Source organism: Mus caroli, unplaced genomic scaffold (assembly GCF_978045245.1).
Source record: "Mus caroli unplaced genomic scaffold, Mus_caroli_1 scaffold_4, whole genome shotgun sequence".
Classification (NCBI taxonomy): Eukaryota; Metazoa; Chordata; class Mammalia; order Rodentia; family Muridae; genus Mus; species Mus caroli.
This window is the reverse complement of record NW_028227259.1, coordinates 38,058,771-38,084,577: the sequence shown is the minus strand read 5'-3', so window position 1 is coordinate 38,084,577 and position 25,807 is coordinate 38,058,771. Positions and strand designations below refer to the sequence as shown.

Sequence of the window (25,807 nt, the reverse complement as noted above, 5' to 3'; positions counted from 1 at the left end):
GCTCTCGCCATACCTTTGAGGTCAGAGGTGCCACAGTGAGTCACTAGCTTCCTTGTCTCTTCACCACCCCCACCCCCACCACACATGAACTTTGCTTTCCAGACTCCGTGGATACTGACTTGTTGGTTAGCCTCCTCTGTCAGCTAGCAGCTTCTCAGAGACAGGGTCTGTTTAGCCCTGTACCTGAGTCCCCTCAAACATGTACAGCTAACATTGATCTCTGCCTGCTGTAGCACCACTAACACCTTCCAGTAGGTTAGCATTGCCATTCAGCAGGCGGAAGTCCTTTGCTCTAACTGGTTAGAGGCAAGAGGAAGCTCTTCAAGGGCTGTCTGCTTTGTGGTGGCTTTTGTATCCCTTAGCTTAGGCTACTCCATGGCAGCACAGGGCATTAACAGCAGCCATTTTCGCCCTCTACTGTCACATCTGTGTAAGCTTAAGGTTATGGGACCCTTAGTCCTACAGTGACAAGTGTTACAGCTCTTCTATAGGACTGGAATCCCACAGCCTCACACTGCACGAGTGTTAACAGTTCCTGCAGGTGGTGTGTCTGAGCCCCTTGGCTCTCAAGTCCTGACAGCTCTGTGGAACTCTTCAAGCTCTTCACAGCCTTCTCTCCTTCAGCCTTAACTCCTTACTCTCACTCTTTAGCCCCGCTGTATGGTTTCTGCTCTGTGGCTGTTGTTTGCTACTACTCCGTTTTGCTGTCCTCACTGGTGTTGCAGCTGCTGCCATCACTCTCTGTTACCACTCACCACCGGCTCCCGCCACCCCCTCTATTACTTCCACACTTCCCTCTGCCACCCGTGCAGTCCCCGTTACTTGAGCAAAGCAGCCATAGTTGTTGTTTAGCTGCTGTAAAGTGTCCCCTGCTCCCTAAGGGATATAATGAAACCCAGGAGCAGCAACAAAGTGAAACTTTGGCCTACATGGGTGTTGCCAAGGGGTTGGGAGATAAGGCCAAAGTTGCGGGTTTGGCTCTTTGGACCATAGAACAGAGGCATGTGGTTGAATGTGCTGATATAAAAACACAGCTTTGACCTTAAAGGGGGTGAGGGATAGCTTAGTCTGGAGACAAATATGAGTGACTATGGTTTAAAAACTATGTTCATATGTGGTGACAGTTTTTTTTTTAATAGTAACAAAATCCATAAAGTAAGTATTTTAAAAATACAAGGATGGATACCAACAGGTAGGTGGGTTAGAACAATGAGGGGAAATTGCTGGAGACATTTTTAGCCTTCATGTTGGTGGAAGCTAATAGTTTGTACATTCCAAATGATTTAACAAATACTTTGTTTCAGACCTCAGGTAACAAAGTAAGAACGTTTGTGTTATAGATTTCTTATGTTTTCTGATGCCAGCTTTATCTTTTGGGTTGGTAGGAGGTTACTTTCTGGCAAGTTAATGTATTCCAGTCAAAGAATTTGGAATCAGACACAGGTGGGCAATGCATGTCTATGAAGGAGCTAAATAATCGCCCAAGGTAATGCTAGCTTTGGGTCCGCCTTCCAATTCTTTACAATCATGAAGTTGTAGTTAGCCAACCAGCTTTGTAGAATCCTTCACCTAAGTGTGGCTTTCTGCTGAGTGCATCAGTAACGCCTTGTTTGCTCAAGTAATAACTTCCTCTTCTCTCAGTATTATTAGCTTTGTCGTGAGAGAGGTGGAACCTCTGCGGGCAAAATTTCATTTAGGGGGTACGAATCGGATGTACCGCTTGGGAACTCTTATTTCCAAGCAAGAAAGCAAGCGGAGAAGGGGCTGTACGTTCAGTCGTTGAGGACCCCAGGAGGCTGTAGCCACTGCGGCCCACACTCTGCTCCTCCCGCGTCCCAGGCTCCGCCAGTGCCTCCGAAGCTACCGCCTAGCAAACAGGACAGAGGGCTGGCCTTCCGGCTCCAGGCTCTAACTCCCGTGAGTCAATGCGTTTCCGGGTCGGGTCGCGTCATCCCAAAGCGCCGAGCGCGCAGCCATGGAGGAGCTGCGTAGAGTGCCGCTAAGCGATCCTGATGCCCTGCTACCTGCCGGCTTCTGGGCCGCCGTGACCGTGTGGCTGGAGAGGCCACAGGTGGCCAACAAGAGGCTGTGCGGCGCCCGCATGGAAGCCCGCGGGAGAACTTTGCGGTCCCACGCCCAGGCGGAGTGTGGACCGCGGCAGGGACAGAGACACGGGCACGGGCTGGAGAGGGAACCGGGACAGGCTTCTCCTAAAGGAGAGCCAGAGTCGGGACCTAGGGCGAGCTGCGAAGGCACCGCGCCCGCGGCTGACCTGAACTCGCTATGGGACCGAGTCTCCCAAAGCCTCGTCCATGCCAACCCGGAAATGCTGGCCTTCCTCTATGGCCCCTCGTTGGGTCCTCAGCCTGAAGCCGCGCAGGAGCTCGACCTGATTCTCAGGACTGTCATCCCGAAAGCGAGCTCGCACTCCCCACTCACAGAGCCGAAGAAAGAACTGGTGGTGCAAGGTAGGAGAGTAGTGGGAAGAACGCAGACTGAAAAGCGTTCGCTTTTTGAGACAGGGCCTTATATGGTCTGGAATTCGCTATGTAGAACAGGCTGGCCTCGAACTCAGAGATACACCTGTCAGCCTTCCAAGTACTGGGATTAAAGGAGCGCCACACCACCCACCGCCCAGCTCTGGCCTTGTATTGTCTAAGTGCTAGCTATAATGGTGTGTCCAAAGTGTAGAGCCCACTCCCCAGTGCTGGACAGCCACTAAGGACTGGAAAGCATTACTCTCCTGTCCATCGCCGCTCAGTTCTACTTCCAAGGGATCCGTTTAGAGCAGTTATGACCTGATAGCCTTGTCTTTTCCCCTCAGATGTCTCCAGTGGGAGTGTCACCTTTTTGCCCTTGGAAGAAGATAATGAGGGGAATTTGGAGGTTAAAACGAGCAACGTGTATCAACTCCATCTCCATCACAACGAAGGAGAATGGTAAGAGCTGGACACTGCTGTTGCACCACTATGTGATGCCCATCACGGATGTCCTATCCGCAGTCAACTGGAAGATTCTGGGGTACAGAAGAGCCAAGGTCTTGTGTTGGTGGACTGATCTCAGATGTATACTATAGTCACCACTCTGCTGGTTCCTGGCGCTGGTACTGGGTTGGGGATCACAATGTAGCCAGAGTCCTTGATCTCTACATTCCATCCATATGCCGTTAGGGGTGTACAGCAACTAGCTGGGGTACTCTGTTAGTCAGCTTTCTGTTGCATAATACCCAAGGGAGTCAACTTAAGGATGCTTGAGGGCCAGTGAGATGACTGTGCATAAAGGTGCTCGTTTCAAATCTTACAAGCTGTTTGATCCCTAGAACCCACATGTTCTGTAAGCTGTCCTCTGTCTTTTAAACACACACAGATATAGATGTATGTGTATAATTTTAAAAGGGCTACATGTGTTTAAATTTCATTTTTGTTTTTTGAGACAAGGTCTCTATGTAGCCCATGTTTAGTTTGTGATCATTCCCTCTTTGGTTTGGGGGCCTGTAGTGAGGAACTAGGAGCATGAGTCAAGCCTCTCACTCAAGGCAGCCAGAAATCAAAAGGGACCATGGACAAAATCTGCCCTTAAAAGCCCACCGCCAACACAACTCCCTGCTTACACCAACAAAACCTCACTCACCCAATAAGTCCCCACCACCCCCAATGTCCCTTAAGCTGAGTGTATCTATGAGTTAGCCTGTTGATGAGGTTGGTCCTGTCATGGACCAGTCACCTCCCCAAGGTTCCACTTTTGAACTCAGCTGAATTGGGGACTGAGCCTTCAACATAGGAGCCTTTAGGGGACTTTTTATCTAGACCAAATTCACATGAGCTCTATCCGATTATCATACTGCTATTTGTGTATCTTGGTCCAGAGTAGGGGGTGGAATATCCTGTCGTAGTTTAGAGTCCCTCTTATAAAGTACAAGTTTGTCATTTGGTGGTAGAACACCTGCCCATTTTGTGCCTAGTGAGGTCTTGGGTTTGATACCTGCAACAACAACATGTACACACACATACATGCACATGCACACACACATACACATACACACATTGAAAGAATGCTGTAGTTGCTGTTCCCTTCTGGGAAATGAACGTGTGACTTAGGACTAAGGATTGAAGCCAGCACTTCTCATTGGTATTTCTCTTATTTTTGAAGGTTCATATCTGTTTTAATTTTCTGTCCAGAGAGATGGCATTCAGATGGTGTTGTCTATCCCAAGCCTGCCTGGCTCGGAGAAGAACTGCTGTCCAAGCTGGCCAGGTGGGCGGTGGAGAACAGGAAGAGCGAGTTTAAAAGCACACTTTCCCTGGTGTCTCTCCTGCGCTATAGCAGGATGTACCAGGAGCTCAAAGAGAAATACAGAGACATGGTAAAGGTAATGCTAGCGGCGTGTCCGTGGTCCCCTCATTTAACAAGTGATTAACCAATGCCTACCAGGGAGACCCTGTTGCCTGTGGGTTCAAAATGAAATCCAACTTTGGGTACAGATAGTGTAAACCAAGCACATGTTTGAGTACAATTTTAAAACCAGAAGTAAACTTTTTCACATTTTTCAAGAACTCAAAAGGGGAATTTTAATCTAAAAAGATCAATAAACATTGTGATAGTTTCCATATTATAAGTTTACATTGTGTTTAAATTTCATTTTTGTTTTTTGAGACAAGGTCTCTATGTAGCCCATGTTAGCCTGAAACTTACAGTCCTTCTGCCTTGTCCTCCAAGTGCTAGGGATGTGCCACCCTGTGGATCTGGCCAGTTTAAAAGAAATTATTTTAATTTTTTTATTTATGTGTGTGTCTGTGTGTGGGGATGTGTTCGTGTGCATGCAGTTGCCCATAGAGACATAACTGGGTGTCAGATTCTCCTGAGGCTGGACTTACAGGCAGTGGTGGTAAGCTGCCTGACCTCCGTGCTGAGAACCAAACTCAGATTCTCTGTAAGAGCAGTAAGTCCTCGACCACTGGGCTGTCTCTTCAGCCCTGGCCTCATTAACTTAAAGGTATTTCTCAGATAATTAAAAAAGCTGTGTACTTCATGATAACACGAACTTGGAGTTAGTCCTTGCATTATAAGGCAAAGTAGCCAAAGCCACAGGCTTGGAGCCTCAGTGAGTCATTATAGAGATATGGTTCAGATCTGTATAACAGCCGGGCTCCCTTCCCCTGAAGACCCTGGCCCTGGGAGGGTCTTCTGTACCCCTGGAACTCTTAATTACCTTTAAGGAAGTACTGGTTTTCAGCTTTTAAGCTGTTCCCAGGATGTGGTTTAGGCATTGCCTGTCACTGTATCTCTCCCGTGACTCTCAAGGTGTCTTAACTGTCCTGCCTATCATCAGCAGAGCCTGGCCCTGAGCACTTAGCCAGTCTGTGGGCATCTGCACCACTCTCAGCATTTCTTCATCTGAGTGCTTGCACGAGTATGTGTGTAAGGGTACATGCACCTGTGCATGCACACGCAGAGTTGTGGCCTGCTCCATCGTGAGGGTTTTACACTGAACCGGAAGCTAGCCTGGCAGTCAGCAAGCCCCAGCGACCTCCTATTTCCACTGACCCTGGGCTGGGACTACAGGGCCCCTCGTAACCATACATGGCTTTTTATGTGGGTACCAAGGAGTTGAACTCTGATCTCCAGGCTTGCAAAGCAAGCACTTTACCCACTGAGGCACCTGCCTAGCTCTGCCTTCTCCCTCATTTCATTAGTCATTGTCTCTATCCAGATAAGCTGACTTTTTTCTGTGACTAACATCTTAATCTATATGGTTGATTTTGGATCACTTTGTGCAGGACACAATCTGTCCTTTACAAGCAGTGTAATACCTGTTTTTGTATGAAGTACTTATAGCAAGAAACCAACTGTGAACTTGCCTTTGAAACGCAAGTGCCTTTACTTATTATGTGATTAGTTTGCTTTGACCTGGGCTGTTTAGAGATCTTTAAGTTGTTGATTTTACAGCTATTTACATATTCTCTGAACACATTTTAGGTTTGGCCTGAAGTAACAGATCCTGAAAAGTTTGTCTATGAAGATGTGGCCATTGCTACGTATCTGCTGGTAAGAAAACTCTCAGTGTCCACACTCACATGGAGTGTGTGAAGCTTGCCTCTGCAAGATGCTACTAGTTGGGGGTGGAACATTCACCAAGTCAGGACTTGTGTTTGGCCCCGCTATGAAACGACTTCACATCCTGCTTGACTCCTGCACGAGCACAGAGCACGTGTGAATCAGGAAGCTGGAGGGCAGATAGGCAGGAGTCAGTCATCGAGGTACAGCTGTCACTGGAGGCACCAACAGTCTAGTGCCATCCAGCTGAGGTCTGGGCCTCTCTCCCCTAATCTGTCCTTAACTTGCTAGCCGGCCAGCTGAAGTGAGCACTTCTTTTCTCAGCACTTTTGATTTTCTTATCTATACAGTGTTTAAACTAGAGCTTCCCATTTCCCTTTAACTTGTAGTTCTCTTAGTTTGGAAAACAGGGTTATTTTGGTTGTCAAGGCATGTAGAAGTTAAAGGATGAGGAGAAAGTATGATGAAACACTGAGTCATCTTGGCATGCTGGTGCCTAGAGATGACCACTGGGTGTAAATATAGATACTCTTTTTCTAGTGGGTGGAGACCAGGGCCTTATATGTGCTGAGCTCACCATGGGTACTGCTAACCTGTACCTCAGTCCTGAATGAATACAACATCAGGGGAAGGGGGGGGGGGGGAGGCGGTGTGCATAGTGTCCCTGGGGCCAAAGACCCCGTGTGTGCTGCTTATTTGTGTCACTTTTCCTGGGAGCCCTGGGGTTTGGAAGAAGTTACTCCACCCCCAGTTCCCATCCCCCAGTGGCATTAGCATTTGGGTCCTTTTCTTTTTCTTTATAATCCTTGGTCTGGAACCCAGGGCCTTACACATGCTAGGCAAGTGCTCTGCCACTGAGCCATTCATCACCAACTCCTTTTCTAAACTTTGGGCTAGGATCCCACCATGTCTTCCAGGCAAGCCTTGAACTTACAGTCGTTCTGCCTTCCCTTCCCACGGAGCTGGGCTCACAGGTGTGGCTTTACCCTGTTGGGATTGTTCTGGAACAGAATGAGTCAGCATGTGAGTTGGCTTTACCTTGTCTCTTTCCTCAGATCCTATGGGAAGAGGAAAGGGCCGAGAAGGGAGTCACCACCAAGCAGTCTTTCGTGGACTTGGGGTGTGGAAATGGCCTTCTGGTCCACATCTTGAGCAACGAGGGGGTGAGCATAGCTCTGATGCCTTTTCTCAAGATTTCTCTGGTTTGGGCAAAGGGGCCCCCATGTTTCTTTTTTTGTTGTTGTTGTTTTTAGTTATTTTAAGGCAATGTCTTAGTGTGTAACTTGACTAGTCTAGAACTTGCTATATAGTCCAGGTTAGCCCAAACTCAGAGAGACCTATCTGTCTCTGACCCACTGTATTCAGCTATACCCAGCTACATTTCTTTTCTTTCTTTCTTTTTTTTTTTTAATTCTTTATTTCATGTATGTGAATACACTGTAGCTGTCTTCAGACACATCAGAAGAGGGCATCTGATTCCACTGTTGTGAGCCACCATGTGGTTGCTGGGAATTGAACTCAGGACCTCTGGAAGAGCAGTCCGTGCTCTTAACCGCTGAGCCATCTCTCCAGCCCCAACAACATTTCTTGATGCTGCAGCCTGGCTCATAGTCAGCCTAGGTCAGAGCCTGGGAAGTTGTCACTTTCCTGTGTGTCTACAAGGGCATTTGCAGTGGCATCCCTGAGGACCTGGAGACTGAGTATAGGGGTGATAGGAAGGTTCCATGGCTCTCTGCCCAAGTTGGGGAAGAATAAGATTGCAGTCAAGGTGCAGGGACCTTGATAGGCTGATGACAAGCTTGCCTTCCCTGCCATGTCCCCTGAGCACTGTCCTTGGAGGACACAGGCTAAGGTCCCTTTTGAAGGTCTATGGTGATTGCTGGTGGGGTACAAGTTCTCACCAGCCATGCAGGTGTGCAGTGATGCCAGGAGTTGAGAGCTGTGCCTCCCACAGATGCCAGTGGCCCTTTCTATGTGGCAGTGACAGTGCCTATAGATTTGGTATTTTTGCTAACTTACTGTAGTGGTCCAAACTTAACCCATAATTTCAAAACTTATCATTTCAGCATCCAGGTAGAGGGATTGATATCCGAAGAAGAAAAATCTGGGACATGTATGGACCCCAAACTCAGCTGGAGGTACTGCCCCCGATCCCTACCCCAGTCCAGCAAGAATTGTCCCATAGAGTCAGCTGTTGGCAGATTTATCCCCCAGTGTCCCACACGCTGGCCACAGATGCCACTAGACCTGTCTGTCCCACATGCTGCCTCACACGCTGCCATTATTGCTCTGTCTGTAGCAGAAAGTACAGCTTTAGAGACGGTTGCATTTTCTGTCGTCTCATCTCCTTTTCAAGTTGGGATAATATGACAACAAAGTCTTGAGGGGTAGGGAGTTCATTGCCAGCCCCTCAGCTCTTACTTTCCCTTCTGTACTCATGGCTGTTTTCCCAGGGATTCATGGTTGCTTGTAGTTTCAGGTTACAGGAAAGTTAGCCAAGCAACCTGCGGAGCTCCTGTAATTCTGACACTTGGGAGGGAGAGGCAGGGGATCAGCTTAGTTCACCAACCTGGGTTTCTTTCCTTTAAAAAAGGAAGAAAATTGAGACTGTTTTTTAGGGCCGGGCATGGTGGCACATGCCTTTAATCTCAGCACTTGGGAGGCAGAGGCAGACAGATCTCTGAGTTCTGGGCCAGCCTGGTCTACATGAGCAAGTTCCAATCCAGCTGGTGCTAAATAGTGAGACCTTGTCTCCAAAAAGAATGAACTTATGGTCCGGTCTCAGGACTGTAAGCTGGCAGGTGCAGAGCGAGCCCTGGAGGTGGATGTGCAGGCCATGCTGGGTGTGAGATAGACAGTCAACAGACATCAGTGTTACTGGCTCCCTGGGGCTTGTCTTCTGCTTGGTAGGAACTTTAAATTGTCCCAGTGTCTTACGGTTTTATTGCTCTGAAGAGACACCATGACCAAGGCAACTCTTATAAAGGAAAACATTTAATTGGGGCTGGCTTACAGTTTCAGAGGTTCAATCCATTGTCATCATAGTAGCATGCAGGCAGACATGGTGCTGGAGGAGTTGAGAGTTCCGCATCTTGATCTAATGACAGCCAGGAGACATGTCTTCCACAGGCAGCCAGGAGGAGGCTCACTGCTACAGTGGGCAGAGCTTTTAGCATAGGACCTCAAAGCCAACCCCACAGTGATGCACTTCCTCCAACAAGGCCACACCTAATAGTGCCACTTCCCATGGGCATATTCAAATCACCACACAGTAGTAAGTCCTGACTATAGGAAGCACTGATTGGTGTGAAGGAAGGGCTTTCAGGAATTGTATAGAGGTTGAGCTGTTTGTTAGGGATCTCTACCACCTGCCTCAGCCCCCTCCACAAGTCACCTGACTTAGGAACCCTGTCTAACCTCAGTGCTAGCATTGAGTGTGAGGTGGAAGCCAACTGTGTTGTGTTGCACTTTCTGCCTGAGCCTGTGGCCCTGAGGGTTTGATGGAAATTGTGTGCTGCTGTTTATTGTGTGTTCACAGTTTATTTCCAGCTGCAATAGTGGGATTTCTCTGATAGCTCTCTGTCTAGAAGTCCCATCCATTGTGGTTTAAGCATCTTTCCAATCCCTGTTCATTTTTTGGAATGTCTTGTGAGTACAATTCGGTGGTGATCTCAGATTGTCTCAAGTTTGCACATAGAATGTGGTGGTTGCAATTTGTTGTATTCAGAAGGCCTTTTGTAAAGCAGGTCTGGTTTCCAGGCCCCTGTGGCCTGGTAATGGCAAGCCAGAGTGAAAGGTCTTGATTCATGAAGACAAATGGGCAAATATACGTGCAGAGTGCTAGAGGTTTGCTTTCCCTGTGTGGTTATGTACTTGGCAGTTGGACTGTGTACGTTCAGTGTCTTAGCATCACGTAAACTGTACCACCAGCACCTCGGTAGCTAGGACCCTCCTGTTGGGAGACCTCATTCATTTGAGCCTGGCTGCTGACCACCAGGAAGGGTGGTTTACAGAAACTTAAGAAGGGCGGCGTGGGTGAGGTGTCACTGCTGAGAGGGACCTGACCATAGTGACGGAATAGCCTAGAACTGTGTGGGCTCACTCCCAGTCACCAGCTGTCTCTCTGTTGGATACTTTCTGTGTTTATGCAGGGAAACAAGTTTTGTCACCAGAAAAGTGCTGTTTTGAGGGACTCAAAAAGTTGCCAGTGATTTGTGTCCTTGGGGACCAACTATGGGCAGAGTAGTCACCTTCTTTTAGTGAGCTGGGCACAGAGGAGGCCTGGGAGGATCATGTGGTAGGTGGACTGTGGCATGGGTTGTGGCCCAGAGCTTCTGGTGCATGGACTCTGACTGGTTCAACTTGTGTGACATTCTTAAGGAAGGTTCCATCACTCCGAGTGACAAGACCCTGTTCCCTGGTGTTGATTGGCTGATTGGTAACCATTCTGATGAGCTTACCCCCTGGATCCCTGTCATTGCAGCCAGGTGAGCAGGAGAGGTGGGTGGCTGTGTTCCTGTGCACGTGTCCTTGATAGCACTCAGCCGCTGCGGCCCTGACATGGTAACTCAGGAGTGTTGAAATGACGGCATATGTACTGAACACATTTAAATCTACCTGCTTTCTTTTGCAACTGTGCCTATTAGACAACCTAAACCACACACATGGCTCCTCCCATGTTCTGTTGGTCAGCATTGATCCCAACTGTATCATCTCTATGGCGTTTCTAACCCATGTTGAAAGATGTGTGCTTTTTTTTTAAATGTTCTTCTGATTTTGGAGGGTTTGGCTTCCAGGGAAAATCTTTGTTTAGGCAGACCCTTTGCAGCAATCTGCACCTCACAGACTACTCTGAGCAGTCTGAGGCACTGCCTGTGCCTTCAGCCCCGCTTCCCTTACTCTTATATTGGGCCTCTCCCACCACCAAAACTCATGGAGTTTGTCATGCTTCTAGCTCCACACCAGTCCTGGTTTCTGATTCCTACCTGAAGTTCCAGCTCCAGAGAGCTGAAGTCAGTGGGCCAGAGTAACTGCATGGAAAACTATCTATTATTTAACTTTATTGAGAAATATGATGTGCTGCATAGTTTTTAGAGATCCATGGGAAAGATTCCCATTATGATGGCTATGCTTTTACACCAGCACATTGAAGGTGGAAGCAAGGAAGTCAGGAATAAAGCATGGCCAAGCTTGGCCGTTTGAAATCTTGTTTCAAAAAATAAAATAAAAATAAAAATAAAAATTGTGCTCAGAGCCGAGCGTGGTGGTGCACACCTTTAATCCCAGCACTTGGGAGGCAGAGGCAGGCGGATTTCTGAGTTCGAGGCCAGCCTGGTCTACAAAGTGAGTTCCAGGACAGCCAGGGCTACACAGAGAAACCCTGTCTCGAAAAAAAAAAAATTGTGCTCATTAGTAGATGTAAGAATTGCCAGGAACAGCCTGGGAACTGTCTCGTGCTGCTTGTGCATGCTGTGGTGACCCTATCTTCCTGGGTCGGGCTGGGCTACTTGGGTCTTCGTGGGTCTCTGCTGGGCTCCTGAAGATTTCCTCGGCTTCCTTCTTCTTCAGGTCTTCCTACACCTGTCGTTTCTTTGTCCTGCCCTGCTGTTTTTTCGACTTTGTGGGGCGATACCAGCGGCAGCAGAGCAGGAAGACACAGTACCGAGAGTATCTGGACTTTGTGCTGGAGGTGGGGCTCTCCTGTGGCTTCCACGTGCAGGAGGACTGCCTCAGGATTCCTTCTACTAAGCGGGTATGTGCAGGGCAGCTTCAGTAAGGACCACCCAGAGCGCAACATTTAGAGCCCTGAGCTAACCTGCGCCTTCCTTACGTCTGCACCCACAGTCCTCACTAGCTTTTTATTGTTGATATTCTTAAATCATGTCTGTTGATATCTGTTCAGAAGAATAAGGGGGTTGGGGCTAAGAGTATTCTTGAGGGGAATGCTTCCCAGCATGCACTAGGCCTTGGATTCCATCCCTAATAAAACCAAAAGGCTTAAAATAAGGATTTCTTTCTTCTCATGACAGATTTCTAAAACTTTGGTATAATTTGTACTTCAGCACAAGAGTGTTCCAGAAGTGTTGAAATTCAATGTCTCTTCAAACACAGGTCTGCCTCATTGGGAAATCCAGAACATACCCGCCTTCTGCAGAGGTCTGGATGGATGATCAGAGAACGCGATACCTGCACAGCAGACAGGGCCATCCACAGAGCCGGCCTGGAGGGGCACATGCACCTTCTGCACCACAGACTGCGGCTCATGATGCTGGTCTCCAGGAGAGTCGCAGGACCGTCGATGCTGGGTCTGAGTGCGTGCTGGAGGGCCTGGCTGCTGAGCAAGGAGCTGGAGCCCCAGCCCCAGGACTCTGGGTGCCTGGGTTCTGCCCTAGAGAAAAGGCCGAGCGTGTGAGGAATTGTGCTGCCCTCCCTCGAGACTTCGTTGACCAAGTGGTTTTGCGGGTGGCAAACTTGTTGTTAGATAGAAAGAAGTTCAACACAGGAAACTCTGAAGCCAGGAATCTGAAGACCTGGAATGGAGGAGGTAGGCCCACGGAGGCAGGCTCACTGCTCGTTGTGGACCTGGGTCTTCTGTAGCTCAGCACACTCAGGGTGGGAGTGAACGCTGTCCACAGCTGCCATTCAGGAGAGGACGGTGGAAGCCAGGGCTGCTCATGTTCAATCCTTAGAAATGATACAGATGGACAGGTCACTGAGTATAACAAATCCCACTCCTTTGAATGCAAATTCATTACTTTCATTCTCTGCAATCCCCTAATACAAGACTGTTGTCATGGGAGAGACAGAAGCATCTGATTGTTCATTGGCTGAAACCTGCACATTGGAGAGAAAACAGGCAATATAGGATACTGCTACATGCAAAGGCTGCACCCCTTCCTTCCACCTGTGACCACCAGGAGGCAGTGTGGGGCCTACTGCTGACCAGAACCAGGGTTACCCCTGAAGCTGAGAACATTGCCTAGTTCTCGCCCCACACAGGTGCAGGTGTCCCCAGCATAACTAACTCAGAGCAGAATGCCAGCACTTGTCCTTGGCACATCCTCACCTGTGACTGCTGGGTCCAGTTTCTTCCCTTTATCCTCTCATTTCCCACATATGACATGGCAGGACCTTGTATGTTCCCCTTTAGAGCTAACCAATCCTGAGAGTGTCCAAGACTGTCCAGAGTGGTCTTGGCTCAGGTGGCCAAGTTACTTAAAGACTCAACACTCTGTAGATGCTAATATGGGGTCTTTGCAGAGGGAGGCAGGCAGGCAATGTTTCCCACCAAGGCTGGAAGAACACAGAGCAGAACTGGGGTGACAGCAGGGTCTGGAAGCTCCTGAGTGTGCTGTGCAGCAGGATTCCTGGTGTAGCAGAGGAAGTGATGGGAATTGGGGGGATGTTGGGCTGCGCCTGGGATAGAAAGCCATGAGCAAGATGGGCCCTCCTTCAAACCTAGGCCCAGAAATGGCTCTAGGGGCTGGGTCCTATCCTGCCTGCTACCAGGAGGAGTGCTGGGTACCATACCTTCCCTGACTGACCTCACTGTGATAATCTGCAATTCTGTGTCACACCTCCCATTCCAGCCCCACCTGTGTGCCTGGCTCACGTGGGCAGTGTCCTGCAAAGCTCTGACAGCTTGGCCAAGAGACAGAGCTAGAAGCTTGCCTGTTGTTCCTGCCCCCTCAGCTCTGAGCCATATCTCGTGGGGGCTAGGCCACCCACCAGGTGTTGATAGACTTACTTGATGCTCAGCCTGCACAGTGGAAGCATGTGGTCCTGCATGCTGGCACACTGTCTCTGTGGCTGGGGTTGTTGTATGATATGGATTCATTAAACTCCATTCATGGGGTCCTGCAGCAGAAGCAAGCTTGAAGCTTCAGGACTGGCTTTGGGACCCAGCAGTCTCTGTTGGTTTAGGCTTGTAATCTGGGCTATTTGTGGAAACCTGCTTTCCCACAGGGAGCCTTTCCTTGGCAGAAGTGGCTGCAGAACTAAACTCAGAGACGCTGCAGCGGCTGAAGCGGGAGTGTGGAGGCCTACAGACCCTGCTCAAGAATAGCCATCAGGTGTTTGAAGGTAAAATCTCTAAGGCCACCATACACTGCCCTTCCTGCTTGTCCCCAGAGCAGGTTCCTCCCTGTGCATCTATAGCACTTGCTTTCTGTCCCCCGGGAGGGGGTTGTGATACTCAGGGGCATCCTAGATGATCAGAAGGACCAAGAGGACAGTGTGGCAATCCCTGTGCCTACCAAGGTCACCACCAGCTTGTAGGGTGAGACCATAGCTACCCTTCTCTCTAGACATACTCCAGCCTCTACTCAGACTCCTGTGCCTTGGTCCAGACAGCTCCTTTCTAGGATGTGCCCCTGAACTCCATTGCTTCTGTGATGCCTGGTCCTCACACAGGGAAAGTGGTTAACTGCAAAGCTTGCTGGCTGCATCTTGTGTCACCACAGAACATTGGTTCACCTCTGCCACCTGCAACCAGAAGCACATGGAGCTGTAGAGCCCATCAGTCAGGTTGGGGACATGAGCCCTCTAGTCTCTGCTTGATACCTTCAGCACTGGGTGGGATCCCATACCTCCAGAGATAAAAGGGCCCATTCTTCATGGGTTGTGGCTCAGTCCCTGTCCTGCAGGAGTGTTTAGTCTAAGGATGGAGAATGGAGTATGACAATGTCTACCCACAGGCCTGGAGTATAGAGACAGCACTGTAAATTCATGAGTGTGTAGAAATAGCACAGGGCAAGAAGAGCTGCAGGAGCCAAGTCCTCTTACCAGCTCTCTCCACAGGCCACTCCTACTTCATGGGGGTGGGGGGAGGGTTGTGTCTCTCCTAAAAGTATGCCCCATGTCTTAGTTATGGCTCTGATAAACACCATAACCAAAAATAACGTGGGGAGTATCTCAGTTAGGAGTTTACTGCTGTGAACAGACACCATGACTAAGGCAACTCTTATAAGGATGACATTTAATTGGGGCTGGATTACAGGTTCAGAGGTTCAGTCCGTATCATCAAAGTGAGAGCATGGCAGCATCCAAGCAGGCATGGTGCAGGAGGAGCTGAGAGTTCTGCATCTTCATCTGAAGATGGCTAGGAGAAGACTGGCTTCCAGGCAGCTAGGATAAGGGTCTTAAGGCACACGCCCACAATGATATTACTCCAACAAGGCCAGACCTCCTAATACCAGTCACTCCTTGGACCAATCAAACCACCACAGGGCTGAAAGAGTGTATTTGGCTTACAAATCACAGTCCATCGAGGAAAGCCAATATAGGATCTCAAACCAGTGAGAACCTGGAGGCAGTAGTTGATGCAAAGTCTGTGGAAAGGGTGCTGCTTACTGGCTTGCTCTCCGTGGCTTGCTCAGCTTGCTTTCTTGTAGAACCCAGGACCACCAGCCCAGGGGTGGTTCTACCTACATCACTAGTTAAGAAAATGCCCTACAGGCTTGCCTGCAGCCCAGTCTTCTAGAGGCATTTTCTCAGTTGAGGTTGCTTCCTCTGATGACTATAGCTTATGTCAGGTTGACATAGAACTAGCCAGCACATCCCACCTGGAGTGCATTCACCCCAGCTACTTCCACATACATCGCCATCACAGCGGGCACTGTCTTGCTCTACCAGTATGCCGTCACTACAGGTACCCAACTCAGGCTCAGGTACTCAGGAAGGCTTTTTTTAGGAGGTGGTGCTCCAGAAGGGACGGGAAGGAATGAAGTCCAGGAACTGAGGAGGCCCAGGAAGAGAGGAACCTGGAAGTGAGGAGGCCCAGGAGAGTTTTAGTCAGTGGGGTGGTGTGTCTGGGTTGGGTACCAGACTGCTGCAGTACCCAGAGAACAGTGGCTTCTATGACTAGCACAGACGGTTGGTACCCAAGTGGCCTGGGAAGGAGCAGCCTGGTTACAGTGTCTCTGCTTCTGGGACCTGTGGCACACTGGCCCAAGGTCCCTGTCAAGTCTCTCAGACTGCAGTGTTGAGCTCCATGGATCTAGTTGATGGTATGAGCTGCTCTCAGCCCAACACTGGTTCTTGTTCCCCTGTGGGGCATCACCTGAGGCTGAGAGGCCAGCCTAGTGCACCTCATCCTAACAGCCTGGGACTTGGAGACAGGTTGGGGGTCAGTCTTAAGTCACAAAGGGCCACTCACTGATGATGATGGGGGGACACGGGTGTTGGGAAAGTTGGCCCAATCACACCCCACAGACCTTAGGCCTAAGGATGAGAGGACCCCATGTTCCTCTTCCATGAGGTGTGTGCTGCCTCATATATTTGAGCATAGATGTGTGCTATCCCATGTACATGAGAACATGGGAGCCAGGTGCTCCTGAACAATGTATTTGAACATGTATGTACTCATTGCCTGTGTGTGTACACATGGGAACATGGGTGTCAGGCGCTCTCATGTGAGGGCATGGCTGTATGAATCTACACAGCTGCCCTTGGGTGGTCCAATTGTCCTTGAGAAGTTGAATATGGTTCTGTCCTACTAATTGGCCCTCACTTGGTTGAATGCTGCTTGTAGTAGGTGCAGAAATGGCCTGCCATGCCCCTGGAGGCACTGCTGAAACCATGAGCCCCACACCAGACGGCCAGGTGAACCGCCCAGTGCCCAAGGTCTATGCCTACTTAGAAAGCTTTAATCAGTTAACACACTACAGCCTGAGGTGCCTCACGTTTTCTTTGACTTTACAAAGGATGTGTCTCCTGTCTTGTGTAAATATGCGTGTATGGGGTTAACCACTTTTCTGTGCGGTTTGCTGGTGGGGGGCAGTTATTTTTGAAATCACTTCTGAGTAGAAGGCTAGGGATCCAGTGTCACGTGAACACTCTCTCTGCAGTCATGCAGAAAGTATGTGCTGAAGCTGGGGCTTATCTCTGGCTGTTTTGTTTTAAGCTAATGTGGCTCTGGCAGGAAGCTAGCTTTCAGATGGCTTAAGGTCGGCTCACGTGCATAGTGTCCATGCCATATCAGAACTGACCCTATCTTGGCTTTGCCCCTTCCAGGGGCCTTCATGGTTGTTTCTTCCTGTCTGCTGCTGAAGTGGCCTCTTCATCTAGAGGACTTAGGCATAGCTCAGAGGAATTGGTGACTTACCATGGTCTCCGGTGAGTTTGACAGTCCAGGCCAGAAGAAACCCTAGTGCTGGTACTCCAGAAGACAGAGCACCTCGGTGTTCTCAGCATGTGCTAGTGAGAGCTGTTGTGGAGCAGCTGCTGAGTGGAGCCTTCTTTGCTGCTTTGCAGTCCCGCAGAAGGCAGAAGTTGGGGGTTGGGAAGGCAACAAATGTGTTCCTGTGATTCCATTGTAAATTAGTAGCACATTTCCCAGAGGAGAGCTGTTGGTGGTCTGACTTGGATGGATGCCATGTGCCTTGGAGAGCCACCCCTCTTGGTGCCTGGCACCATCTTTCCAGAGTGAGGGCTGTGGGGCTGACAGGAAGTGGCCTGGCATCCTGGTATAAGCTGGGCACATTAGCGTGCTGTGCATACTAGACGCCTCGCTGCTCCCTCTGCAGGCTTCTTCTGCTCTTAGTGCTCCCATTTGGACTTTATACTTACTGACTGGTCTGACCACATGACCCAGCATGTGGCTAGACACGCTATTAGTTCACAAGCATCCAAAGAGGCTCTCCTGCTGGCCACCATGTCCATAGGGAAGGCCCAAGCCAGCATTGAGGGCAGGCTTCAAGTCTACTGTTGACCTCAGATTGCTCAAACATATCAGAACTTCCTGCAGGGACAGAGACTTCTGGCCACTCACAGACAAGTGTCCCGGTGCTTCTGGAAGATGCCCTTGAGGCTCCTCTGGGCACAGCTTAGAGAGTTCTGTCACAGTGACAGTCCTTTGCTGTGGTGGGAGGCTCTGCTTTGAGAAATTTCTTTCTAAGTTGTCCTGAAGTGACCCTAACCTGGGCTTTAGTTCAGGAAAGGTAAACCTCAGCGGAAGGGAGCTAGTTGCATGTGGTGTCACTTGACTGGGGGCTTCGAGCCATCCCTGACAACAAACCCCTCCCCACGTCCTGTGCCTTAGGGTCCTCTCAGGACGCACTGCTCAGGTTTCCAAGGGAAATATTGACTTCTGGCAGCAGCCAGGCTCCCTGGAGCCGTAGCACAGGGGATCCCAGAGCCGACAGGAAGCCGCATTCACTCACTCACACACACACACACACACACACACACACACACACACACACACACACACACACGGTCAGTTCTGGAAGTCGGGGAGCCAGACTTCCTCAATGAGGCACCATTATCCCTCCTGCCACCCTGGCTACAGGTAGTTTTACAGACTGGGGAGGACTGGAAGGTTTGGTTGCTTTGGCTGAGTTTCACACAGAGCTGTTGGCTCCTCAAAATGAAGTGACAAAGGGCAGCAGGCCACTGTGGCTATTCCTGACTACTATACACTGTGCATCCAGGTCCCCTGAGGCAGGACTCTCCACAAGGTGGCGTTTGTCAATCCCTGTATACTAATGACACTCAAGCTAGATTCTTAGGCTTTGTCTCTTTGTTCTAAACCTCAGTTCTGAATGGGCGCGTTCACATCCGTGACTGGCGGCGGGAGCTGCAGCGGGGAAAGCCTCCAGAAGCCAAGCGGAGCCTGTCTGCAGCAGTGTTCAAGACTCGGATCTGCTGGTTCTTCGCCCACCATCCTGATGGCTGCGTACTGCCTGCTGCCCATTGCCCCTTTGCCCATGGGCCTGAAGAGCTGCGCCTGTCTCAGACCTTGAAGAAGCAGAGGCAGGCTCCCTGAGTCACCTCTTCAGTGTTCTCTAGCTGTTGGTTTCCCTTGCTCTGATGACTTCATGCTGGGGCTGGGTTGGCTTCAGTATGACCTGTTGGTGTGCACAGCCACTGTCACTGGGATGTATCTGCAGGCAGTGGAGCCTGCCCAGCCCTTTATGACTGCTCTGGTGCCAGAGCTACCATGTCAACCTCTGCAGATATGACCTTCTCATTCTTGGGGCTGTGTGCCCCAGGTGTCCTCTGCAGAGAAGCTCTCTGCAGCCTGGTCACAAGATCCCTGCAAGCAGAGGCACGGGGCTTTCTGAAGTCATTAGCAGAGTCCTACAGAGAACAGCTTCCAGAGTCACTCCCGGCCACCTGGTGTTCGAGGCATGACTGTGAACATTGTCTCCACCTGATCCTTCTCTTTAGAACCTTCTCCCCAGGGGTATTGGACAGTTTTTCCTTTCAGGAAAAATTATTTCCATTTAAATTTGTTTTCAGTCTTACACAAAAAGGAGCATTCACTACAACTCAGCTGAATGTCCTGGGACCAGTCTCAAACCCCACGGGGTAGAAGTACTTCTGATGACTAACCTGGTGTCATCTGAGTAGTGAGAATAAAGTTAGATATTCTGAAGAGCCCAGGGCTCCAAAGCATCCCGGAGCAGGGTGGCCAGCATGGGTCTCAGGCCCAGCTGCTGAGAACCACAGCTTGCTCCCACCTCTTTCCTAGACACTTTAGTAGTCCCAGCTCCCAGAGCAGTGATGACAGTCTGCCCCAGGCGGTGCTGCCACCACTCTCAGATGGACTATGCCTATAATTGCCTTTTTTCCCATGTCCATGGGGGCCTAGAAGCTGTGGAGCCCTTTCGCAGCCTGGCCTCCTGTCTGAGAGGCAGCGTTTGGTTTCGGGCCCTGTAGGTGCCTGGAAATCTAATGGTTCCCAAGAATTTCATGAGGCAAGGTTCCCAGAGGTGTTGGGTCTGGCTTCAGACTTTTCTGGAGACCCATGTTAAGACAGCTAGACTGAGAGGTGGGACAGTCTTAAGTTCCCACCCAGGTCACAAAGCTGAAGCCAGAGTTGCTCTGGGAGAAGACACCACAGAAGTGCCTTCAGGATGAGCTGGGGGCTCCCTCCCTCGCCTGCGCAGGGCATGCATTCAGTGAGGATAGCTTCTAGAGCCCCTGCATGAGTGTGCAGGCTTAGGGAAGTGCTCATGGGGGAAGGGGTGGCCATGCCTATCTCTCTGCTGTATTGCTATTCTGTTAAACCAGGTCCTACCATGTGAGTGATGAGATCAGAGGAGCAAGCGAGCTCAGAGCTGAAAGACTGTGCTAACTCACTGCCATGATGGCTGACTGCTGAGCACCATCCCAGGCTTGCACCACCTGCAAACACGCTTGTTCAGGAACTGGAGCATGGCCACCTTGTCCCATTTATTTGGCTTCTGAGTCTTCAAATGTTGTGGCCCACACGGTTAGAGCTCAGGGTTGCTGGTGAGAGCTGCTGTGAGTTCCAGTGCACTTACAAGGTAAGGGCCCTGGCAGCTTCCCTGCTTTGGGCGGTGGTTTCTTTTTTCTTTTTTTTTTTTGAGAGAGAGATGTACATATTTTAATATATATAAAGCTAAGGAAAGAGCAGTCCCAATTTAATAGAAATATTTATACAATTCATACAGTGGGCCGAGCGAGGACAGGGAAGCGGATGTAAACCCACACCTAGACATGTACAAAATAACTTACACACAGCAACCCCTTCAAAGGGGGCCCTGCTCCTGCCCAGCCCCCAGGGCCAGGGGCACTGAACAGCAGCCCCCAGGAGCCCACAGTGCGTGCTCAGAGCTAGCAGAGTGAAGGGGCACCAGTCCGAAGAAGAGAGACCTAGGGAGGCCTTGAGGCGGTTGCTGGCGGAGCGGGAGCTCAGCAGCTTGTCTACCATGGTGAGGGCATAACGGAGGCGGCTGGCCTTGCAGCAGCCATACTCCTCCAGGAGGCTCAGGCGGTATGTTTGGAAGTCCCTCTTCTCGTTGATGTAGGTCACTGCTGCCATCAAGGGGCACAGGATAAGTTTGGTGTGGTCCTGGAAGAAGTTAATCTGAACGGTGCCGTTGCTGAGGTGCAGGATGATGGCACTGCGCATGCGGAACCACGTTCGTAGGTAGGGCAGCTAGGCCAGCTCGTCGCCTTCCTGAGGTGTGATGTTGGCCCCTGCCTTCAGCAGGTGCTCACTCATGTAATTGTGGAAATAGTTGAGGAGAGTGATCTTCTTCATCAAGGAATTGGGATGGGAGCTCACAGTGAGGTAGGACTCCATGCCATTACGCTCTATGTACTGCAGGCTGTCCCCTTCATTGTAGAGAATGAGGTGTGTTGAGTCATTAAAAAGCACCCCCACACTGTTGCCACACAGCTGATACCCAAGGCCATACTTATCCGAATAGTCTACCCACTTGCTGACCCAGAAGATGGGGGTGCAGGCAGGATCCTCAGCTTCCTCTTGCCGCACCACCCCGCACTTCGAGGGCTTGGAGGCGTTGACACTGGTCAGCTGCTGTAGCAAGTCACTAAGGTGGCACTCAATGGCCTCATCTGTCTCCTGGACCACTGGTTCTTCTTTCTCCCGGGGACGGTCAGGCAGGGGGTTCTCCATGCCTTTATTGAGGACTTTGAGAGGCTTCCTGCTGCTGGGGTCCAGGCTGCTGGGAGCGATTGAAAACCTTGTTGGGATAGTGAGGCAGGTAATAGGGAGACGGGTGGGGATGTAGCCCAAAGTGAAGAACTCGTCACTGAGCAACTCGTGAATGGTGGGGCAGGCAGTGGGGTCTGTCTGAAGCATCTTCTGGACGAGGGAGGCGGCCACTGGGTTGATGTGCTCGGGAATACTGTATTCATTTTTCTTGATCTGGAGGTAGGTCTCTTTTAGGCACGAGGTCTCAAAGGGTGGCTTGCCCACTAGCAAGGTATACATGATGTACCCGATGGACCACATATCCACCTCAAAACTGTGTCCCTTCTTGCTCAGCACCTCAGGAGCTATGTAGTTAGGAGTGCCACACAAGGTCTTCTTTCGTTCCTCTTCATATTCCATTTTGGTCGCCAGGCCAAAATCCCCTATTTCACCTCCAGATCCTCATTCAGGAAGAGGTTGCCCAGCTTGAGGTCCCTGTGAATGACCTGATTGCGGTGCAGGTACTGGCAGCCCAGGACTATCTTTCGCAGTAGTAGCGGGCATCAGGCTCAGTCAGTGCCTTCCTCCTCTTGTGCAGCTCCAGGAGGGACCTCCTGCGACAGAGCTTCAAAACTACAAACACAAAGTTGCTGTCCTTGAAAAAGTCATGGAAGCCTATGACATGTTGGTGGGCGAGGCTGCGGTGAATTGAGATCTCCATAAACATCTTCTCCTTCTGGTGGGGCTTAAGCAGCAAAGACTTAGGCACAATCTTGCCTGCGAATACCACTTTTGTGTCTGTGTCTGAGATCTCAAAGCATTTGGCGAAGCCTCCTTTACCCAGAAAGCGCCCCTGTACATACTGCCACCGGCTGCATGGGTCCAATAGGACCTCTTGGAGTTTCTTTCACCAGTGGGGCGGCCACTGGGGCACCGGGAGCTACATCTCCTGGGGCCCCAACTTTCCCGAGGTCGGCAGGTGCTCGAGCCAGTTTTCCAGCTTTGGCTGCTGCATTCATGATGCCGAAGTTGCTCCACGAACCTGGCTGAGTTGATGGAGAGTGTCCTCGGGCGATGCTTTCTTTTCCTTTGATATGCAGCAAATGGCAGTGGACCTGGGGGCTCAGAGCACAACGGTAGGACAAGCATAATTTTGCTGGGCCTTTATGCCCAGACTTCTCCTGGCTGCTTCAAGGTATAGCCTAGGGCTGATGTCTCAGCAGAGACTAGATTGAGAAAGGAGCTGTGCCCATGCTCTTGTGACTCTTCCCACAGGCCAGTTGGCACCTGTGCCACATCACACAGGTACCCTGTCACTTCTGCTGATTTCTGATGGGAAGCAGGCCACGGCCCCTGCCCACACTCAGAACAGGCTGGTCAAACAAATCATATAAGCACCAATGAGTGAGAATTGCGGCCCCTTGTTGCCAGCCACACCCATGTCCAGACTTGCCTCCCAAGCAGCATGGCCAACTGTCAGACACAAGCTTTGGGGGACACTGCACATTCACAGTCTCCTGACCTTACTCCCAAGTGAGTGAGTCCTGACCTCCCCAAAGCTCACATGCCAGAACTACAGTCAGCCTGGTTTGGAAATAGAGCCTTCACAAGTATGGACTGTGTGGGGAGAGGGTACACATCTTAGTGAAGTGACAGTGTCCCTGGGGATGAATACATACAGACACAGGAAGAAGTCACCAGACCTGGGGCAGAGGAGAGTGATGCCCACAGACAGGTATCCTGAGAGCCCAGTAAGAACTGGAGGAGCAGGGAGAGCACCCTAGAGCCTGAGACAGAGCCCCGGAAGTCCCTTGGTTTCAGACACTGGCTGGCTTTAAGCTGGCACAGATAGGTCTTATGGGGCAGGACACCATCTGCTGAGACTGAGTAGGAGACCAGAGGTCATTCTAGCATCAAGGACTATGGCCTCAGAGATATCCAATAAAAAGGCCCTGTTTAGCCAACAGTGCACCTGGGTCTTAGGCTCAGATTCTTTGGACCTTAGAGGAAATAGGGAAACCTGATCTTGCCATTCCAGACTTAATTCTGAGCCACCTGGATGGCCCAAAAGATGGTCTCAGCTACCCTTCTACCTGATGACAACTTGGGAGACACAGATGGCAAGTCCTTTGCTTAAGGCCACACTGTAACCTATATCACTAGAGCTGGTGGGCTGATATGCCCTGACACTCAAGTGAATCACAACCTGCCTGAGGCTACAGGTACAGTGGGTTGTAAAGCTCTCTCAGCATCCCCAGCACCACTGCAGGCACTGGGTACAGAGGTGGCTTCATCAACAGGGATGAAATGGGCTCCTCAGAACCTTCTGACTTCCCGTTAGCTAGTACCCTGGCTAGGACAGCTACAACCAAAGTACAAGCCAGAGCTATTGCCCCACCAGGCAGGAGCAAGATGTGTTCAGAGCACACACTGAGCCAACTTGAATTCTGGGCTCTGCCAGATCCCAGGGTCCTGGCCAGTCCCTTCTACTCCCTCAGCCAGGGCAGTTCTGCCAAAGTGCTGAGTGTGCACTTCTGCCACGTGAGCAGAGAGGGGGGAGGGGGAGGGTTGCAGGCCTGGCTTCTGGCCTCCAACAGAGAGGCTCCAATGGGCCCACGTCTGCAGACCTCAAGCCAGTTTTTGAATGAGTGGAGCAGTTGGAGCTCCAAATGGAGAAGCTGCTAGCCTGGTTGGATAGTGCCTGTTTACTGGCCCAGCCCACTGAGGCTCCCTGTAGAGGGCAGCTGGGAAGAACTGCAACATTTGCTGGCCTGGGATGGAGCTTCCACAGTATGGCCCATATGGCAGCCGGTCAAGGAATCAGCCTGTGACCCAGCAGAACTATCGACCTGCGACACACCAGCTTCTTGCCTAGCCTGCAGGACCAGCAGTCACCCTGGTGATACTTGGTGAGCCTGTAAGGAACCAGAGACAAGCTGCACCTTCCATGAGTGAGGCTGGCTTCCACAATGCACTATGGCCTTCCTACCTGAGCCCTTTCAAGTCCCTAACCAACCAGGCAGCATCTCCATTGAGCAGGGAACAAAATAAAGGCCATCTGCTTGGTTCTCTAGAAATCCAGGTCATGTGGCAGTGATTTGTTCTGCTTTGGGCCACTCCAGAGCAAACAAGGCAAAGCCCAAGAAGGAGGGGTGTGAGGGGTGGAGTCTCCAGAGAGCCACCCAGAGCCTTATACTGAGTAATGAAGCCATTTCCTCCCCTCCTTTCTATTCCCTCCCTCTCTCCTACATACAGAGTTGGATGGGTACTAGACCCAATCACAGTCCAAAGGCTGTTCTCTAGGAATAGGACTGGGATCAGGTTTGTGTCCACAGAAAGGCTTAACTGGTGACTGAGTTATGGCTTCATAACTCAGCATAACTAGGAGGAAGTGCAGCTCCTGGTTGGGAGAACTGCAGCCAAGACAGGACATGGAGCAGACCTGACTGGCAGGAACCTCTAAGAATCTAAGCTGGGGTTGCCAGCCTAGTTTTTCCATTCCCAGGGGTGGGGAGGTTGAGGCTGTGCCCCAGGCTGAAGCAAATCTCCAGCTGCAGGGAAGGGAGACAGGCTGGCTGCCTCTCTGGATTGTCTGAGGAGAGCTCACAGGTTTCCTTCAGTATTTCTAACTGTGCTGGATAGTTCTATGTCAACACAAGCTAGAGTTACCTCAATTGAGAAAACGCCTCCATAAGATCTGGCAGTAAGGCATTTTCCTGATTGGGGAGCATCCAGCCCATTGTGAGTGATGCTCTCTGGGCTGGTGGTCCTGGGTGCTATAAGCAGGCTGAGCAAGCCAGGGGAGCAAGCTAGTAAGCAGCACCCTCCATGACCTCTGCATCAGCTCCTGCTTCCAGATTGCTGCCCTGCTTGAATTCCTGCCTTGACTTCTCTCAGTGATAGACTCTCACCTGAAAATGTAAACTGAAATAAACCTTTTTCCTCCCCAATTTGCCTGTGGTTTCATCACAACAGAAACTGTAAGACAAGTTGGTACCAGGAAATAGTGTAGTATTGCTGTGACAGCCCTGACTGTTGTTTTAGGGAAATAATGGAAACCCATTGGAACCTTGAGCTAGAAAAGCCATTGAGTGGTGAGTGCTCATGTGATGTTCTGTAAGAGCTTGGGAGACAATGTTGAAAGCAGTGCAGACAATGGAGACCTGGCTTGTGAAGTTTCATAGGAAAATAAAGACTCCTCCAGGCTATTTGTGTGAAGACTGTGGTGTTTCATAAGCTGGAGCTGAAGAATCTGTGGTGTTCAACAAGAGACTGGCACCATTGAAATGAAACCTTTGTGTTACTGGGACAATTGACAGTGGTTATTTGGAGCTGAGAAATTAG

The 25,807-nt window shown here is 50.4% G+C and overlaps 1 protein-coding gene and 1 pseudogene across 4 annotated transcripts; one reads left to right on the top strand and one right to left on the bottom strand.

The window, feature by feature from the left end:
- Positions 1 to 1,968: 1,968 nt before the first annotated feature.
- Trmt44 (tRNA methyltransferase 44 homolog) lies at positions 1,969 to 25,413 on the top strand. Of its 4 annotated transcripts, XR_015046917.1 has the most exons (13): positions 1,969 to 2,468; positions 2,825 to 2,939; positions 4,150 to 4,369; positions 5,977 to 6,045; positions 7,110 to 7,217; positions 8,121 to 8,192; positions 10,435 to 10,541; positions 11,623 to 11,806; positions 12,166 to 12,598; positions 14,020 to 14,136; positions 18,591 to 20,327; positions 21,017 to 21,097; positions 22,062 to 25,413. XR_015046917.1 is itself a non-coding variant. In XM_021163220.3 (11 exons), exons 1-11 carry the CDS (start codon positions 1,976 to 1,978, stop codon positions 18,818 to 18,820), a joined length of 2,148 nt encoding a protein of 715 aa, XP_021018879.1. In that variant the 5' UTR covers positions 1,969 to 1,975; the 3' UTR covers positions 18,821 to 25,413. The 4 variants fall into 4 exon arrangements, 1 of the variants encoding a protein (XP_021018879.1); XR_015046916.1 differs by having other exon boundaries at positions 18,591 to 19,240; positions 20,071 to 25,413; XR_015046915.1 differs by having other exon boundaries at positions 18,591 to 21,097.
- LOC110294199 (serine/threonine-protein kinase PLK1 pseudogene) lies at positions 18,967 to 22,482 on the bottom strand (annotated as a pseudogene).
- Positions 25,414 to 25,807: the final 394 nt, after the last annotated feature.

Bases quoted from the DNA above. Each gene is read 5' to 3' on its own strand.
- Trmt44 (XM_021163220.3), top strand. From the start codon at position 1,976: ATGGAGGAGCTGCGTAGAGTGCCGCTAAGCGATCCTGATGCCCTGCTA. The intron at 2,469-2,824 runs GTAGGAGAGTAG...TTTTCCCCTCAG, and splicing joins GAAAGAACTGGTGGTGCAAG to ATGTCTCCAGTGGGAGTGTC. The intron at 7,218-8,120 runs GTGAGCATAGCT...TTATCATTTCAG, and splicing joins ACATCTTGAGCAACGAGGGG to CATCCAGGTAGAGGGATTGA.